This window comes from Chelonia mydas, chromosome 4 (assembly GCF_015237465.2).
Source record: "Chelonia mydas isolate rCheMyd1 chromosome 4, rCheMyd1.pri.v2, whole genome shotgun sequence".
In the NCBI taxonomy this organism is placed as follows: domain Eukaryota; kingdom Metazoa; phylum Chordata; order Testudines; family Cheloniidae; genus Chelonia; species Chelonia mydas.
The window spans coordinates 9,461,414-9,478,238 of NC_057852.1; the positions used below are offsets into that span (position 1 = coordinate 9,461,414).

At 43.6% G+C, this 16,825-nt stretch overlaps 1 protein-coding gene across 14 annotated transcripts in view; it reads right to left on the minus strand.

Moving 5' to 3' along the window:
• EPHA5 (EPH receptor A5) overlaps nucleotides 1–16,825 on the minus strand; it is a 378,282-nt gene that overhangs the window by 136,812 nt on the left and 224,645 nt on the right. For all 14 annotated transcript variants that reach the window (XM_043545438.1, XM_037896588.2, XM_037896586.2 and 11 more), the window contains 2 exons: nucleotides 10,991–11,115; nucleotides 2,390–2,549 (listed from right to left, as the gene is read on the minus strand). In XM_043545438.1, the coding sequence (XP_043401373.1) occupies nucleotides 2,390–2,549; nucleotides 10,991–11,115 (285 nt within the window). The remainder of the gene's footprint in view (nucleotides 1–2,389; nucleotides 2,550–10,990; nucleotides 11,116–16,825) is intronic.

The window sequence follows — 16,825 nt, forward strand, 5'->3', positions numbered from 1 at the left end:
CATGACTTGCTATTCACCATAAAATGAACAGAATATTATAATCATGAAACCTCTCTTGCATATAAATAGTACACAAGATTAATAAATGTCACTTGTACAAACTGAACTAGGTACACAGAGTACATATTTTATGACAGTGAAAATTATCACTGACACCACTGCAAAGAATAGGTAAGCAAGGGACAAAAAGTATTTCTCCATCATAGTCTATAGAAGTATTTCTACACAGCAATTTAGGCTATGTAGACACTGCACTTTTGTCAGTAACACTTTTCTCAGTCGGGGTGGAAAAAAACCCACCCCTGGCTAGCTGTGCACTAAATTAAAGTGCTTAGGCCTTTGTCTACATGGCAAACAGCTTAAAACCGATCCTTTAAATATAATCAGGGCCCACACACTCCGCAATTCCACGGAATTCACCCTGCCACAGAATTATGCTCTGGAACCTGAGCTTCTATTTAAAAACAATGTTTTCAGCCCTTATGGTTGCTTGAAAACGTGAACTGGGTGCAAACGGATGCACTGTCATCCACCTGAGCATGCAGGCAGCCTGAATCAGTCGCTCGATGACTTTGCCCCTGTGGAATTTAGCATCTGTCCACTGTGCCACAGAAGCAAGCATTTCCTCAGAGAATTTGCCATTTTGCTGGAGTCACATGCCAAGCACTTTGTTTTCTATGTCCTTGCCCAACTTGCACCTGGCTGCATTTGCCTCTTACTCTCCAGCTAGAAGAGGGAGCTAACGGGGCTACAGGGTATGCTTCCTGCACCATTACATCGAGCCAGGCAGCAGGGCATATTTTCAACTATGAGCTGTGTGTTTGTGGGTGGGGAATGGGGGTAAAGGGTATTTCATGGCTTTAAATTAGTCTATTTAACTGGCTATGAATTTACACAATGGCATCTCTAAATACGCACCAACAGATTTAGGTCTCAATCCTGCAGACACGCAAGTGCGTCCCCTTGAGCACATGTGGTGCTCCATTGAAGTTAAGCAAAAAGTTAAGTGTGTGTGTAAAGTGTATATAGGAGTGAGTCCTTAATAGGTCAAATTTTGCCCGCTATTATATCTGTACTATTATTATTTTGAGAATTTCGATACCACCTGGGAACCTCAGTCATGGACCAGGACCCTATTGGGCTAGGTGCTGTACAAAGACAGAACAAAACGCCACTGAAGTCAATAGGGCTGTACAAGAGGGCAGGAAATAGCCCAAGGAAATTAGCTGTCATTCACGGTCAGGACATAATCTTCAAATGCTCAAACTTTAGATCTTCAGAAATATTTTTTATAGTCTTCCAGGAAAACTTTTCCCTGTCCCAGGTCAAGGCTCACATTTCAGACCTTTTGTTATAGCCCTTTCAAAAAAAAAAAAAAGTTTTGCTTGATAGCTCAGTGGTTTGAGCATTGGCCTGCTAAACTTAGGGTTGTGAGTTCAATCCCTGAGGGGGCCATTTAGGGATCTGGGGCAAAAATTGGGGATTGGTCCTGCTTTGAGCAGGGGGTTGGACTAGATGACCTCCTGAGGTCCCTTCCAACCCTGATATTCTATGATTCTATGTTGTTGTTGTTGTAAGTGGTAAACTGCATCTTTTCACTTTCAGTAAACTCAAAACCATGTGAAAGGATTTCTCCTCTCCTAACCAACCCCCCCCTCCGCTAACTTTCAGATCCAAACGTGACATTTTGGGAAAATTAGAAGCACTGGGATGGGGCTGGAAACTGTTTTTGCAACCTTAACTATAGTGCTTGCTGCAGAAAGGTTCTAATGTTCCAGTGATCTCTTTGATGTCAAAGCTCTTTCTCTTATTGATGCACCAAAAGTGACATTGGGAGGTTTTTCTATTAGAAACTTTTTCTAGCAACACACTCAGAAGATATTTAAAAGATGTCGCAGAATCCCCCACAGACCACATTAAGAGGAGTACAACTGTACAAGGGCCTGGTGAAATGTATGCCAGCCTCCCTTCAGCCCTGGCACTAACTTTCAAGGGTTCCACAGGGAATTCCTGATTAGGGGAAGAAGAATGCAGTAAAACCCCAAAGAGACAGTAATGAGTAAATGGCAACATTTCAGTGCAAGGGAGACAGCAGAAGATAGAAATTTTCCGACCAGCAAGCTTCGTAAATTTCCCTAAGTTTAAAGACTTCCTGATTTTTCATCTCCCTCCAGACTAAATGAAATGAGGAAACAGGTACCAACATATGTTCACCTGTCCAACCCACTGTAATGACATGACTGATACTTCTTCACTAAATGGATCAGGTCAAAGAGAGAAAGAGGATGACAGAGAGACTGACAGAGTCCCTTGCAAAGATATTGATCCACTAACTCTTTTCTGGTAACCATTTCGGAGACATGAGCTGACAGTAATTAAAATGACTTACACACTGGGCTGGTTTCAAACTCGAATCTTCGACTGAAGCCACCATACCCTGCTGCTGTGCGCGCTCGGATTTGGAAGATATATGTCGACGCTGGTTTCAAGCCATCCGCTGTGATCTTCGTCTCTTTCGATTTGATGATGGTGTAGCTGGTCTCTTGATCCTTCCCCCCCCCCAAAAAATGCAAAGTTCAAGCATGTAAACAAAAACACTAGCAAAATACAAAATGCTAATTAACACAGTGGCAATAGTACTAATAATGACTATACCAACATATTTAGAAAGAATGATTGAACATGTATTAATGAGACTCTCTGCGCCACAAAAATCTATATGAAGCCTACATACTGCAAAGACATGGGGTCCAATTCTCTATTGCCCCTCACTTTATATAGTCATTTACTCTAGACTGAAGTGGATGTAAAATATAACAGGTCAGGAATTTTTCCATAAAATGGTGGGTTTTTTAAATTGGATAATGCTGATTTGTTGAAACCAAATCCTTCTCTGGTCCAGGATGGAATTTCTGATTTTGGCCAGAGAACACGAGAGACGTCCATCCCACAGAATGGCCAATGGCCCAGTGGTTAGGGTACCCACTCTGGCGCAATAAGAACAAAAGAATGGCTAAACTGGGTCAGACGAATGGTCCCACTAGCCCAGTGTCCTGTCTTCTGACAGTGGCCAATGCCAGGTGCTTCAGAGGGAATGAACAGAAAAGGGCAATTATCCAGTGATTCCTCCCCTGACATCAAGTCCCAGCTCCTGGCGCTCAGAGGCTAGGGACATTCAGAGCATGGTGTTGCATCCCTGTCCATCCTGGCTAATAGCCATTGATGGACCTATCCTCCATGGACTTATCTAGTTCTTTTTTGAACCCTGTTATAGTTTTGGCCTTCACAACATCCCTTAGCAACAAGTTCCAGAAGTTGAATGAATATTTAATTATTTATCCAAAAGTGGAAGACCTCCAGTGGGACAAAGAGACTGACACTTTCTATATACAGCAGGGACTTGAATCTGGGTCTTCTATGTCCCAGGGAAGTGCCCTAACCAATGGGGTGACTCTCTCTCTCTAGTAAGTGTTTTCACTCCCCCCGCCCCCCCGCAAAAAATCACAAGATCAAATTTTCATTCTGATGAAGAATTTAACCAAAAATCAAAACCTCACAATTTTTAATGACACAGAAGTCTTTTTTTCTGGTCAAACCCCAATGACTCAAGACATAGCATTTTAAATCCACGTTGCACAAGCGTCAACCACGACATGAAGGGCCTGATCCTCATTTCCACTCAAGCCACTTTACACTGCTCTGGCTGTGCCAAGGGATTGCAAAGTGAGCATAGGTTATATTTATACTGCCAGAACAGTGTAAATAAGAACCAGGGCCAAAGTGTAGGGAGATGGAAAAATCAGTCCCTGATTCACACTAAGGCCACTTTACATCTTTCTGGCAATATAAAGATGCCTTAAAGTGAGCCACTTTATATGACACAGTGTCCCTTGACAGTGGCCTTAGTGAAAACGAAAATCAGTGCTATTATCTAGATTTTATGCTTGGTTAGAAATACTAATCAAAAATACTAAAAATCCAATATACACAAACAGATATAGATATCTACACACACACATATTATATACGGATATAACTACACACACACTTTTTTGTGTATGGTGAGGACCTTTTAAATAAATTTGCTGAAATAATTCTGCATGTAAATAAGTCTTTAGTGTAAATGAGCAGTTTGTGGTCATCTTTGATTTAACATCAGACTCAATTTTTTGGTAACTGCTGCTAGAAATATTTACTTACTAAACAATCAGCATCCGATCATGTAAATTAAGGGCAACAACGTTGAAAACAGTTTTGTTTTTTAATCACTATCTCCCTTCAGATCTCCATAATGGTATTTTAAGGTAAACACATGATTTCAAGGCAGATCTTTTAAGGTCTGATCCAAAGTCTTTTGACGTCAATGGGCGTCTGTCACAGGATGGCAGACCTTTAAGGGGAGCTGGTCCGAGCCTTACCTGTGACTGATCAAGTGAGTCTAAATGCCAGCAAGTATGAGGGAGTTGTGTGAAGAAGAGGTGCACTCCTGAGGCTGGGCCTAAGAGAGGGAGTAGGGCATGTCTAAGGAATGGCTTCTAGATCCCTGCAGCCTGTTCGGGAAACAGCTGTGTTTGGTACTACCTTCTGAGTCTTATGTTCAAAGAAGCCAACAGTGCCCTGAAAGAAGGGCTGGGCAGACTTTGGACATGGTATTAGTCCTTCCTGGGCTGAGGGAGACAGGCCACCAGCCCAGCTGACTTTAATGAGCTGTGGATCAAGCAGCCGAGTGAGCACCAGAAAACTCCAAATTTAGGGTACTCCATTTTTTAATTAAAGCATGGAAAATTTGCCTGCCCAACTAATGGGTCTGGGTTGGACAAAAAATGGGAAAAGCTGTTCTTGTTTGCTTTTAAGAAGTGATTTCTCTTAAAGGAATGTGATTCAAGCCTTAATTTTCTCAGACTCTTAAGACAAATCATTCTTATAACATGGGGACGTGCTTTCTTAATTTATTATTTTGTACAGGGCTGTATAGCAAGAGAATGCAAATTAAGTTAATGACAAACGAGAAGTGCTAAGGATGACATAGTAATTAGCGGAATGAATGGTAGGGAAAATGGGATGTTAATATTAGTTCAAATTCTGACTTGCATTTCAATCCAATTACATTCACAACTAATTAATGTTTGCTTTCTGCAAACTTTTGAGTGCAGGAGCTTTATTATTGAAAATACCAATCTTCAATATTAGCCAAAAGCAAAATTCAAACTATATATTCAGTTTTATAATTTACATTTATATTGTTTAGTTACATGAAACACCTAGCCTCCAGTTTAGCAAGGCATTTAGACACATACCTAACTTTAAGCTTCTCCATACTCCCTTTGAAGTCAATGGGACTACACACATGCGGAAAGCTAAGCACATGCTTAAGTATGTTGTGGAATCAGTGCCCCAATCAGATAACAGAAAAAATACCACATGACTTATGTAAGTGATTAAGACTGTGTAAATTACAAATGGTTGCAACAGCTACTTATGAACAAGTTGCAGACTAAGAACTATTTAATGAAGACATTTGAGAATAATTTGAATAAAAATGTTGTGATCTATTTAAAGACAATTTGCAAACACAACAAAAGAAAAAATAATCATACATTTTTCATTGTTAATTATTGGCTCATCATTAATAGTAATGATAGTAGGCTAAAACATCAGAGATAATCTACCCCAATCTAGTCAAAGGCAAGTGCAAAATGTACTGCAGCGTAACGTTTGTAAGCAATGTAACAAAAGAATTAATGGTTGTTTATTTCAAGCAAAGACAGATTCTAGTTCCTTGCTTCATATCTCATCACAGCATTAAAGTTTTGAAATAGCTACATTTCCAATGCCGAGGAAGGTTCAATTTCAATCAACACTTAAAAAATAATAGGGACACTTCAAATGTGCACACAAATCTTAAAGCACTCCATCTACTGAATATGGAGAATAAGAAGGTGAGTAATTCTTCAGAGCAAATCTTTCCTGGAACTATGCCTAAATCAAAAGAAACTGATCAACCAAAAGTCTTTTCTCGCTGCAATGTCAGCGTTACTTGGACTCACTGTAGCAGTGGTATTGGGTCCCATGCTGAAATGCACTGCACACCCCCTGGCAGCCCTGCAAAGCTGAGACACAATCCCTCCCCAGAGTTTTCCATAGCATGTGCCAGCCCCACTCTGCCCTGGAGAGAGCTATACCCTACAGTACAATCCAGCCCCATGTTCCGACTGCCCATTGCATGCCTTATGAAGTAATCCAGGACAAAGGGACAAACCTGGGCTGGCACGTATGGCCAAATTAAACGGAGAGTCAGCTTTTCAAAAGGTTTCAGCACCCAGAAGCTCCCACTGAGAAGCACTGGGTACTGAGCGAAAATGTGACCCCACTTGTGTATGTTGAAAGCTTTAGAAAATCTGTCCCTGAGAGGTTTATTGGGGGATGGGGTGGAGATAATAAAAGAATGGGGTTATTTTATACTGAAACCATGACTTTTGGCGTATGTGCATTTTGGCACATCAACTACATTGCAGTTGTGAACTAACCTACTTATTTTCAACGCAGTGTATTAGCTCCCGGGTGCCTTTCAGAATAAAAAAAGGTTCCCTCCTTTTATGGGAACAACTGACTTGAGTCTTTTTGCAAAAATGGAGCAAAAAATCTGTTCACCTGAAGCTCTGTTAAAGGAATTTCAGAGAGGCAGCAGGCAACAGTATCAGCAAGGGCTTTTCTGGGGGAAAACTATGTTCTAAGCACTCTAACTACATTGTTGCTGTGTGCTGTTGTGCCTATATGTTTAAGAAGCTTTGGCATATTTCACTGCTACTGGACTGATTGCTGCTGAATGTTCTAGGGATATCTACCGTGGGAGGGAGTGAGGGGGGACCAGTTGTGCAGCTGACTGTATAGCTATGGCCTCACACTGCACTGAGTCTGTGGACAATGGCAGCACAGCTGGTTTGCTGGAGAACAATCAGTTAAAGGCCTTTTTGCAGTCATCAAATGTAATTTACGCAATTTGAGAAATATAATCACAATTACATGACTTCTCTTGAGTGATACATTCTTACGTTCTATTTCACTAACCATCCAAATTGAGCACTGGGCATACCTTTTGCATATAGGGCTCTAAAATGAATCATGTCTTTTCCAAGGGAATAAGGACCCAATCCTGGAAGGAGCGGACTAGGACTGATCTAAATTTTTCTGTTAATTTTTTTTTTTCAACAGAAAACTGGGTTTTCAACTAAAGTTATTTTTATGGTGAAAAGTGCTTTCTGTAGAAAGTTTTGATTTTTCATAAAAACAACAACAACAAATGCCCCAAAACATTTTTTCAGATGCAAACTGAAACATTTTATTTGCCTATTTACCCTGGTGCCACATGGGAGTTGTAGTTTGGTTTCCTCTTGTCCCCTCTTCTTCTCAATGGGCCGAGCTCCCCAGCCAGACTTTATCTCCCATGATTCACCATGACCAGGGGCTCCCCTTGATGTGTCGGAGGGGAGATTGCTGTGCATCATGGGGAATGTATTCTGACCAAGGAGCCTGGCCTATAGAAGAGAATGGGAGAGTGAGGAACCTGAACTAAAACTCCCACAAAAAGGGTATTTCAGAATCAGAACATTTTTTTTTTTTTAGATTATTTCACCAAATGGTTGGAATTTTCCATGGGAAACCCCCCTCTCTCATTTTCCAACCAGCTCGGTAGCCATGCACCCTCAGCACTTGTTGACTTCACTGGGAATTGAGGACATTCAGCAATTCATAGGATTATATTTTATATGATTAACTTCTGTTGTTGTTTCTAGGAATTGTAAACCTCACACAGCCTTGAAAATTACTATATAGCATGGTCAAGATTTACAAAAGTAACTAGTGATTTTGAGTGCTTCATTTTTTGGATTCTTAACTTGAGACACTTTTAAAGGTCCTGATTTTCAGAGTCTGGGTGCACAGCATATTTTGAAAACCGGACCCTTTTAAGGTGTCCCAGGTTGTGCATCCAAAAATCAAAGCACCCAAAATCACTAGTCACTTTTGAAAATCTTGGCTTAGGTGCATAACTTGCACACACTATTCACACAAGTGTATTTGTTATAATGTGTATTGTAATGTCTTAATTTTTAAAAAAGTAAAGAATAAGCAACATTGTGTTAAAGAGGTTTGACACTTATGAACTAATCAAATATGTACACATATTAGTAATCTGTTAAACATTTTATTCATTTCATGGTCAAATGTAATTGGATTGGTCAAGCCAGGTGAGTGGGATGATGAAATATATGGTAATAATACCTATTTTATAGCACTTTTCACCAGTAGATCTCAAAGTGTTTTACAAAGGAGGGTAGTACTACTATCCCCATTTTACAAATGGGGAAACTGAAGCACAGAGAGGGGAAGTGATTTGACCAAGGTCACCCAGCAGACCAGTGGCAGAGCCAGAAACAAAACTCAGACCTCCTGAGTCCCAATCCAGTGCTTGGTCCATGAGGCCACACTGTTACCCTATTCTCTGGTCAACATTTCTGGGAGCCAAAATCTACTGGCTGGCTGGCTGATGGATGAACAGGTTTCCATGACCTTGTCTCAGGCATCGGGACTTGGTTGTGCCCTTCCAAACCTCTCCTTCCCCTCCCCATCTGCTCCTACCCATCCTTATTCGCTTGTCAGCATTACTGGCTACTTCCCTCCCTCCTAGGCTACCATATCACGAGATGAAAAAGCCTCTTCCTCTGAACCAGTGGGGGATTCCTCTTGGAAGCAAGTTTCTGTTAGCACTTGCAGTGCCCCAGACTCTTTTTTTTCCCCCCAGCCGAAACTCAGATCCACCCTCTTTTCCTGCCAGAACTCCTGAGCTGCATTGAGTGTAAACTTCGCACAGCTGAGGATTGAGCCCTGTGAACCTACAATATTTTCATCCTTCCTAAAGCCAGCTGTTCTGGATGAATGGCATTTTGGGGTGGCTGGTACTGGCACTCTGCGTGGGGCACAAGGTGTTATGTATGTATTGTGAGCAGTGAAGAGCTAACATCAAAAGAACCAAATGTCCAATTTGGCTCAACACTGATAAGTTCAGATGCTCATTTGAAGTTTATCCAAATTCTTTGTGTTTAGAAAACTGGGCTAGGAGTTACATCAAACCCAGCATCCTTGGGAGATGTAAGATATATCCTGTTCCAGCCAGGTAAGAAGCACCAAAAAGGCCTTGCTCAGTGGGTTTATCAGGGCCCAGAGGCACTGGAACAAGAGAAGTACCAAAAGAAAACAAACATCCCAAACTTTCTGGAAAGGGGTTGTCAACTTTACCCAAACTAATGTGCCTGTCCTGAATGACATGGAAAGTTGTCCTGATTCTTAGCACCTTTAAGCCATTGTTTATTTTGAAGACCTAGGCCTAAAATTCTGCCCTCGGATCCAGGGAAGCAATCCCAACTGAAGTCAATGGGAACTGCATGCATTTCCGGGGGCACAACTTGTCCCCAAATGTCTTGGGCCAGGCAGGTACCAATGTCCCTGCTCAGGACCAGATTCTGGGTGGCCTTTATGTGGGCGCAGAGCACAAATTAACCTTCCCCACCTTGTGCTGCTCAGGCCCAGTCAAGATTTGAAGGCCCTGTGCTCCAGGTCACTCCCTCTGTTGGAAAGCTGAGCTGGCCTGCTTGCATAGGGTAGTAGGTTGCACCCCATGAAAGACAAGGTTGTGGGGATGCTGCTTCTATCAGCAGACATCCTGCCTCTCTGAGACTGGAAGCTCCTTGGTGCTCCCCTTGGAGCACGGCAGCTCCACTTTGCCCCAAGGATGGGGACATGGTGCAATGACACTCGCCATTTTAAAGTATTTTGTATATAACCGTAGTGCCTAGATGTTCCCAACCACATCAGGGCTCCATTGTGCCAGGCCCTGTGTACACACACACAAGAGACAGTCCCTGCCCCAAAGAGCTCACTCTCTCAACCAACAAGATAGAGGAAGAGAGAGGGGAAGGAACTTGCCCAAGGTCAATCCTATGTCCTTACTCTGACAAACCTCCTATGGACTTCAGTAAGAACTCTGCTGAGGGAAGACTGCCTAGGGCTTCAGGATGTGGCCTCCTACACTGGAAGTGGTGTTTAGGATGTAGGAAACCCAGGTTCAAGTCCCTGGTCTCTATCAGGCCAGGCTATAGAGAGCCAGTGTCTCACTCTGTTAAACTTCCAAAGGTCTTATTTTATTTTTTTGAAGAGCCAGCAGAGTGGCGCAGCAGAATTGTGCTGGGCCCATAACCAAGAGGTCAATGGATTGAAACCATAGCTCAGTGGTTTGAGCATTGGCCTGCTGAACCCAGGGTTGTGAGTTCAATCCTTGAGGGGGCCATTTAGGGATCTTGGGCAAAAATTGGAGGTTGGACGAGATAACCTCCTGAAATCCCTTCCAATCCTGATAGTCTATGAAGTCCCTGGGGGTAGGGGCTGTCTTTCTGTTCTGACTTTGTACCATGTTTACCACAATGGGGTCCTGGGCCACGACTGGAACTCCTAGGTGCTACCATAATGCAAATAAATCGTAACAACCACCACCTATTGCAGAGATACAATGAGAACACTGACATGCCCTGGCAGACGTTTCGACGAACACTGGAATAAATGCCAGCTGATCCCTAAAACCAAAGCTGAAGTGTAAAATTAAAAGACTGGGGATTGCCCGATGCTCTGAGTGAGAAGACGGATGCTAGTTCCCAAGCTCCTTTGACTCATAACAAATTAGTATACTTTAATTTAATGTGATAAGACTGGAGATGAAACTGACACGCAGTTTTAATGTATTTGTTCAACAGAAGTAGCACACTAATGGAAAACAACACACACATTTCAAGTCTTCCTAATCATTTACTGCAGAATCAATCTGACATTGATTTACACATAAAATTGCTTCATTCCCTTCCACGTGTAGGATAATTATAACTAAAAGAGAAGGACAGCAAAGAGAAGGTACTTAGGATGCTTTGCAATCAGTCAGTCACACCTTTTCAAAATATTTGATTTCATATTCCAGGATGATGCCATTGGGTCGATCGGGCTCCTGCCAGGAAAGGGAGATGCTATTTTTAGCTATCTTTCCTTTTTTCACAATACTGATTGGAGAAGGTGCTGCAAGACAAGAGAAAAACAAAACAAAATGATAGTTAGTAGGACAGTATCTTGTTTCCTAATTTAAATTCAACATTGCATATACTACTATGTATAGTCCACTAATGTAAATCAGTATAGTGTACATTAACTTCAATGTGGATTCATATCAGCTCGGGATCTGGCACTTTGGGGTCAATGGAGCTCTGTGATTTTCACTAGGTGAAGCTCTGATCCCATTGATGATTTCTGAACTGTGAATCATAGAATATCTGAGTTGGAAGGGACCTCAGGAGGTCATCTAGTCCCACCCCCTGCTCAAAGCAGGACCAGTCCCCAATGTTTGCCCCAGATCCCTAAATGGCCCCCTCAAGGATTGAACTCACAACCCTGGGTTTAGCAGGCCAATGCTCAAACCACTGAGCTACCCCTCCCCTCAAGACTGTGGTCTCAGTCCAGCTGCTGTTACAAAAACTTAGTGATGTTTCCAAAGAATTGTTATGCAGTAATTTGCATAAAGCTTTAAATAAATATTTTCTGACAAAACGCACAGGAGGAGATCAAATTAAACACGGGCAGGGAACCCTTTTAAAATAAAAGTCACATCCTCACCTGGCATGATTTGACACAGCTCTGTTGAAGCAAATGGAGTTACATTGATTTTCAACAGCTGAAGATCTGGACCAAACCCACCAATATAAGAAGACTCCAACGCAGCACCATAGGTGCTGGAACTAAGGGTGCTGCTGCACCCCCTGTCTTGAAGTGGCTTCCACTATCTACAGTTTGGTTCAATGAATCTCAGCACCCCCACTATGCAATTTGTTCCAGCACCCCTCTGCAGCACAATGCTAAGCTGTAAGCTACAGCAGCAGTCCCCCCCGCAAACCCGCAGCCTGCTCCTGGTGGCATTGAGGCTACATACTGCAAGCTTCCTGTCACAGCAAAGGTATTCACTTTACAACGGACTGAAACGTTCAGAAGAGGATCTCAGAGCTGCTCGGTTGCCTGAACTGGGGAAGTGATGTGTCTCTGTGTCAGTCTGCAATGCTTGTCTGTGTCAGCGATGCCAGGGAGAGGAGCAGCGCAAGACCTACAGCCTTTAGAGGAAGGGAAGGAAGAAGGCTGTGGCAGATCAGATGGGAAGGTGAAGGAGAGTCAATTGGAAGCATTAGGAGGAAGAGAGTGAGACGGTCTGACAAGCTAAGAGGCTGGGTAAGGCAGAGCAGGAGAGATTGTCAAAATTCAGTGTTTTCCGAAGGAAAAGAAAAAGGGAGGTCATTCTTTTCACAAAATGTTTGCAAAGAAAATCCATCCCATTATCTAACCAGCTCTAGCAATTGGCAAGATCCGGAGTGGGGAGGCGGGTGCGCAGAGGGAGTGAGAAGTGACACACCAGGGATTAGGAGTGTGAGCCCAGGAGTCTATGAGAGTGGAGGAATACTGCTGCGTGACCAGGCAGATGGCAGGGCTAGGGGAGGAGAGAGAGAATTTGCAGTAGGGCAAGCTCAATGTGGGCACAATACTTGTGCCAGAGCTCCCCACCAGGGCGGGGATCAGGACTGGGGGCAGCAGGTGCTGGGGGCAGGTAGGGGTTGGCCGTGTTGTTCAGTGTAGATAACGATTCAAGGACATTTTACACCCATGGAGGCCACTGAAGTACTTTAAAAATCAGCGTTTGTTTGGCGTTTAAATTTCAACTCCACATGTGGAAGGAAAATCAACCTGGTGCGATGATGCCTTATTTTTCAAAATGATTGGTGTTATTTCAAGCCAGGGAATACCTCTATCAATCTGTCTGCTGATCCACGTGTTGTACCCAGCTAACCTCAAACTTTATAACACGCCCGTCTCCACTCTATCCGAGTCTGCTTTACTGCAGTGTGATTACTGAGAGAATCATAGAATCATAGAATATCAGGGTTGGAAGGGACCTCAGGAGGTCATCTAGTCCAACCCCCTGCTCAAAGCAGGACCAATCCCCAACTAAATCATCCCAGCCAGGGCTTTGTCAAGCCTGACCTTAAAAACTTCTAAGGAAGGAGATTCTACCACCTCCCTAGGTAACGGATTCCAGTGTTTCACCACCCTCCTAGCGAAAAAGTTTTTCTTAATATCCAACCTAAACCTCCCCCACTGCAACTTGAGACCATTACTCCTTGTCCTGTCATCTTCTACCACTGAGAATAGTCTAGAACCATCCTCTTTGGAACCACTTCTCGGGTAGTTGAAAGCAGCTATCAAATCCCCCGTCATTCTTCTCTTCTGCAGACTAAACAATCCCAGTTCCCTCAGCCTCTCCTCATAAGTCATGTGTTCCAGACCCCTAATCATTTTTGTTGCCCTTCGCTGGACTCTCTCCAATTTTTCCACATCCTTCTTGTAGTGTGGGGCCCAAAACTGGACACAGTACTCCAGATGAGGCCTCACCAATGTCGAATAGAGGGGAACGATCACGTCCCTCCATCTGCTCGTTATGCCCCTACTTATACATCCCAAAATGCCATTGGCCTTCTTGGCAACAAGGGCACACTGTTGACTCATATCCAGCTTCTCTTCCACTGTCACCCCTAGGTCCTTTTCCGCAGAACTGCTGCCTAGGCATTCGGTCCCTAGTCTGTAGCGGTGCATGGGATTCTTCCGTCCTAAGTGCAGGACCCTGCACTTATCCTTGTTGAACCTCATCAGATTTCTTTTGGCCCAATACTCCAATTTGTCTAGGTCCCTCTGTATCCTATCCCTACCTGCCACCATATCTACCACTCCTCCTAGTTTAGTATCATCCGCAAATTTGCTGAGAATGCAATCCACACCATCCTCCAGATCATTTATGAAGATATTGAACAAAACCGGCCCCAGGACCGACCCTTGGGGCACTCCACTTGATACCGGCTGCCATCTAGCTATGGAGCCATTGATCACTACCCGTTGAGCCCGACAACCTAGCCAACTTTCTACCCACCCTATAGTGCATTCATCCAGCCCATACTTCTTTAACTTGCGGACAAGAATACTGTGGGAGACCATGTCAAAAGCTTTGCTAAAGTCAATAAACAACACATCCACTGCTTTCCCTTCATCCACAGAACCAGTAATCTCATCATAGAAGGCGATTAGATTAGTCAGGCATGACCTTCCCTTGGTGAATCTATGCTGACTGTTCCTGATCACTTTCCTCTCGTGTAAGTGCTTCAGGATTGATTCCTTGAGGACCTGCTCCATGATTTTTCCGGGGACTGAGGTGAGGCTGACTGGCCTGTAGTTCCCAGGATCCTCCTTCTTCCCTTTTTTAAAGATGGGCACTACATTAGCCTTTTTCCAGTCGTCCGGGACTTCCCCCGATCGCCATGAGTTTTCAAAGATAATGGCCAATGGCTCTGCAATCACATCTGCCAACTCCTTTAGCACCCTCGGATGCAACACATCCGGCCCCATGGACTTGTGCACGTCCAACTTTTCTAAATAGTCCCTAACCACTTCTTTCTCCACAGAGGGCTGGCCACCTACTCCCCATGCTTATCTACCAACAGGAGAGTGGGGTTGTGGGGGGGGGGGGAAGAAAACCTGGATTTGTGCTGGAAATGGCCCAACCTGATTATCATACACATTGTAAGGAGAGTGATGAATGCACTTAGGATGGAAGAATCCAATGCACCGCTACAGACTAGGGACCGAATAGCTAGGCAGCAGTTCTGCGGAAAAGGACCTAGGGGTGACAGTGGACGAGAAGCTGGATATGAGTCAGCAGTGTGCCCTTGTTGCCAAGAAGGCCAATGGCATTTTGGGATGTATAAGTAGGGGCATAGCGAGCAGATCGAGGGACGTGATCGTTCCCCTCTATTCGACACTGGTGAGGCCTCATCTGGAGTACTGTGTCCAGTTTTGGGCCCCACACTACAAGAAGGATGTGGATAAATTGGAGAGAGTCCAGCGAAGGGCAACAAAAATGATTAGGGGTCTAGAGCACATGACTTATGAGGAGAGGCTGAGGGAGCTGGGATTGTTTAGTCTGCAGAAGAGAAGAATGAGGCGGGATTTGATAGCTGCTTTCAACTACCTGAAAGGGGGTTCCAAAGAGGATGGCTCTAGACTGTTCTCAATGGTAGCAGATGACAGAACGAGGAGTAATGGTCTCAAGTTGCAATGGGGGAGGTTTAGATTGGATATTAGGAAAAACTTTTTCACTAGGAGGGTGGTGAAACACTGGAATGCGTTACCTAGGGAGGTGGTAGAATCTCCTTCCTTAGAGGTTTTTAAGATCAGGCTTGACAAAGCCCTGGCTGGGATGATTTAACTGGGACTTGGTCCTGCTTCGAGCAGGGGGTTGGACTAGATGACCTTCTGGGGTCCCTTCCAACCCTGATATTCTATGATTCTATGATCACTTTAGATAAGCTATTACCAGCAGGAGAGTGGGGTGGGGGGAGAGAAAATCTTTTGTAGTGGTAAACACCCATTTTTTCATGCTTTGTGTGTATAAAAAGATCTTCTATACTTTCCACAGTATGCATCCAATGAAGTGAGCTGTAGCTCACGAAAGCTTATGCTCAAATAAATTGGTTAGTCTCTAAGGTGCCACAAGTCCTCCTTTTTTTTTTGCGAATACAGACTAACACGGCTGCTACTCTGAAACCTGTGCTAGGACAGGCACTACTGCGCACTGATGAAAATAGCTCCATCTGTCGCTCCAGGGGCAGCTAAACTTCAGTACTGAATACAATGGCTGCCGTAATCTTTACCCGTTCCTTGTTTTTCTAATTAACATTGCTGAGATGATACCTGAGATGCCACAGTGGCATCCTTAATTCCTTGCAAATGGAAATTGTAACGATTTTAATGGTGACCACTAGGCAGCAAGCCCAGCATCAGGTTTGTCTATTGAACTTTCTACTGGCCTTTGGGAGCCTGCAGAATTAAAGGAACTATATAATTTTACAATCAGCCTTCCCAGGCTATTTGCTATCTTTACAGCGCACACATGCATTGCAAATATATTTGATGGCTCACTTTCAACTCAGAGACCTAAACAACTGTTAAAGTTATGCTTTTTACAACCGCTACCAGCTCCATCGCGGAATGTCCTACAGAAAATAAAACGTTGTGCTTTTATTGCTCTCCTGAGTCCTTGGTGCGTCTGCGCAGGGCTGACTGGGGCTGTAATGGTCTCCAGGGATCACTCACAGAAATCCGGAAGGGAGCCAGACAGAGAATGATGATGCACAAGCTAAATAATGCCAGTGTTTTTTAAATCAATAGCAAAACCCACAGGTCTAAAAATGACAACAAGGAGATATGAGAGCATCAGGGCAACACACGCCTGTTTTTGTAGGTACCTCTATGAACTCCATTACCACAGTATTTGAGCACCTCACACGACAATGCGTTTATCCTCACAACACCCTCGTGAAGTAGGAGGACGACACTTATCCAATTTCACCCATCAGGGCATAACATACGCAAAGACTATGTGACTTGCCTAAGGCAGGGCAGGGAATTGAACCTTTCCGCCCCGCTTCACCTAAAGCTGGCATCCTTCCCACCATACCATCCTTTCTTTTCTAGCTGAGATTGTGTATCTTCTCCGTTCAGCTCTGTACCTCTCTCCGCCGCCCATCAAATAAATAGCATTTTGCATTTGGTGTAAAAATGATAATCCTCAATTCAAACATATTTTACCTTCCAAAATTTCACTGATCCATAAAAATATTACTTTTTGTATGCAAGAGGAACT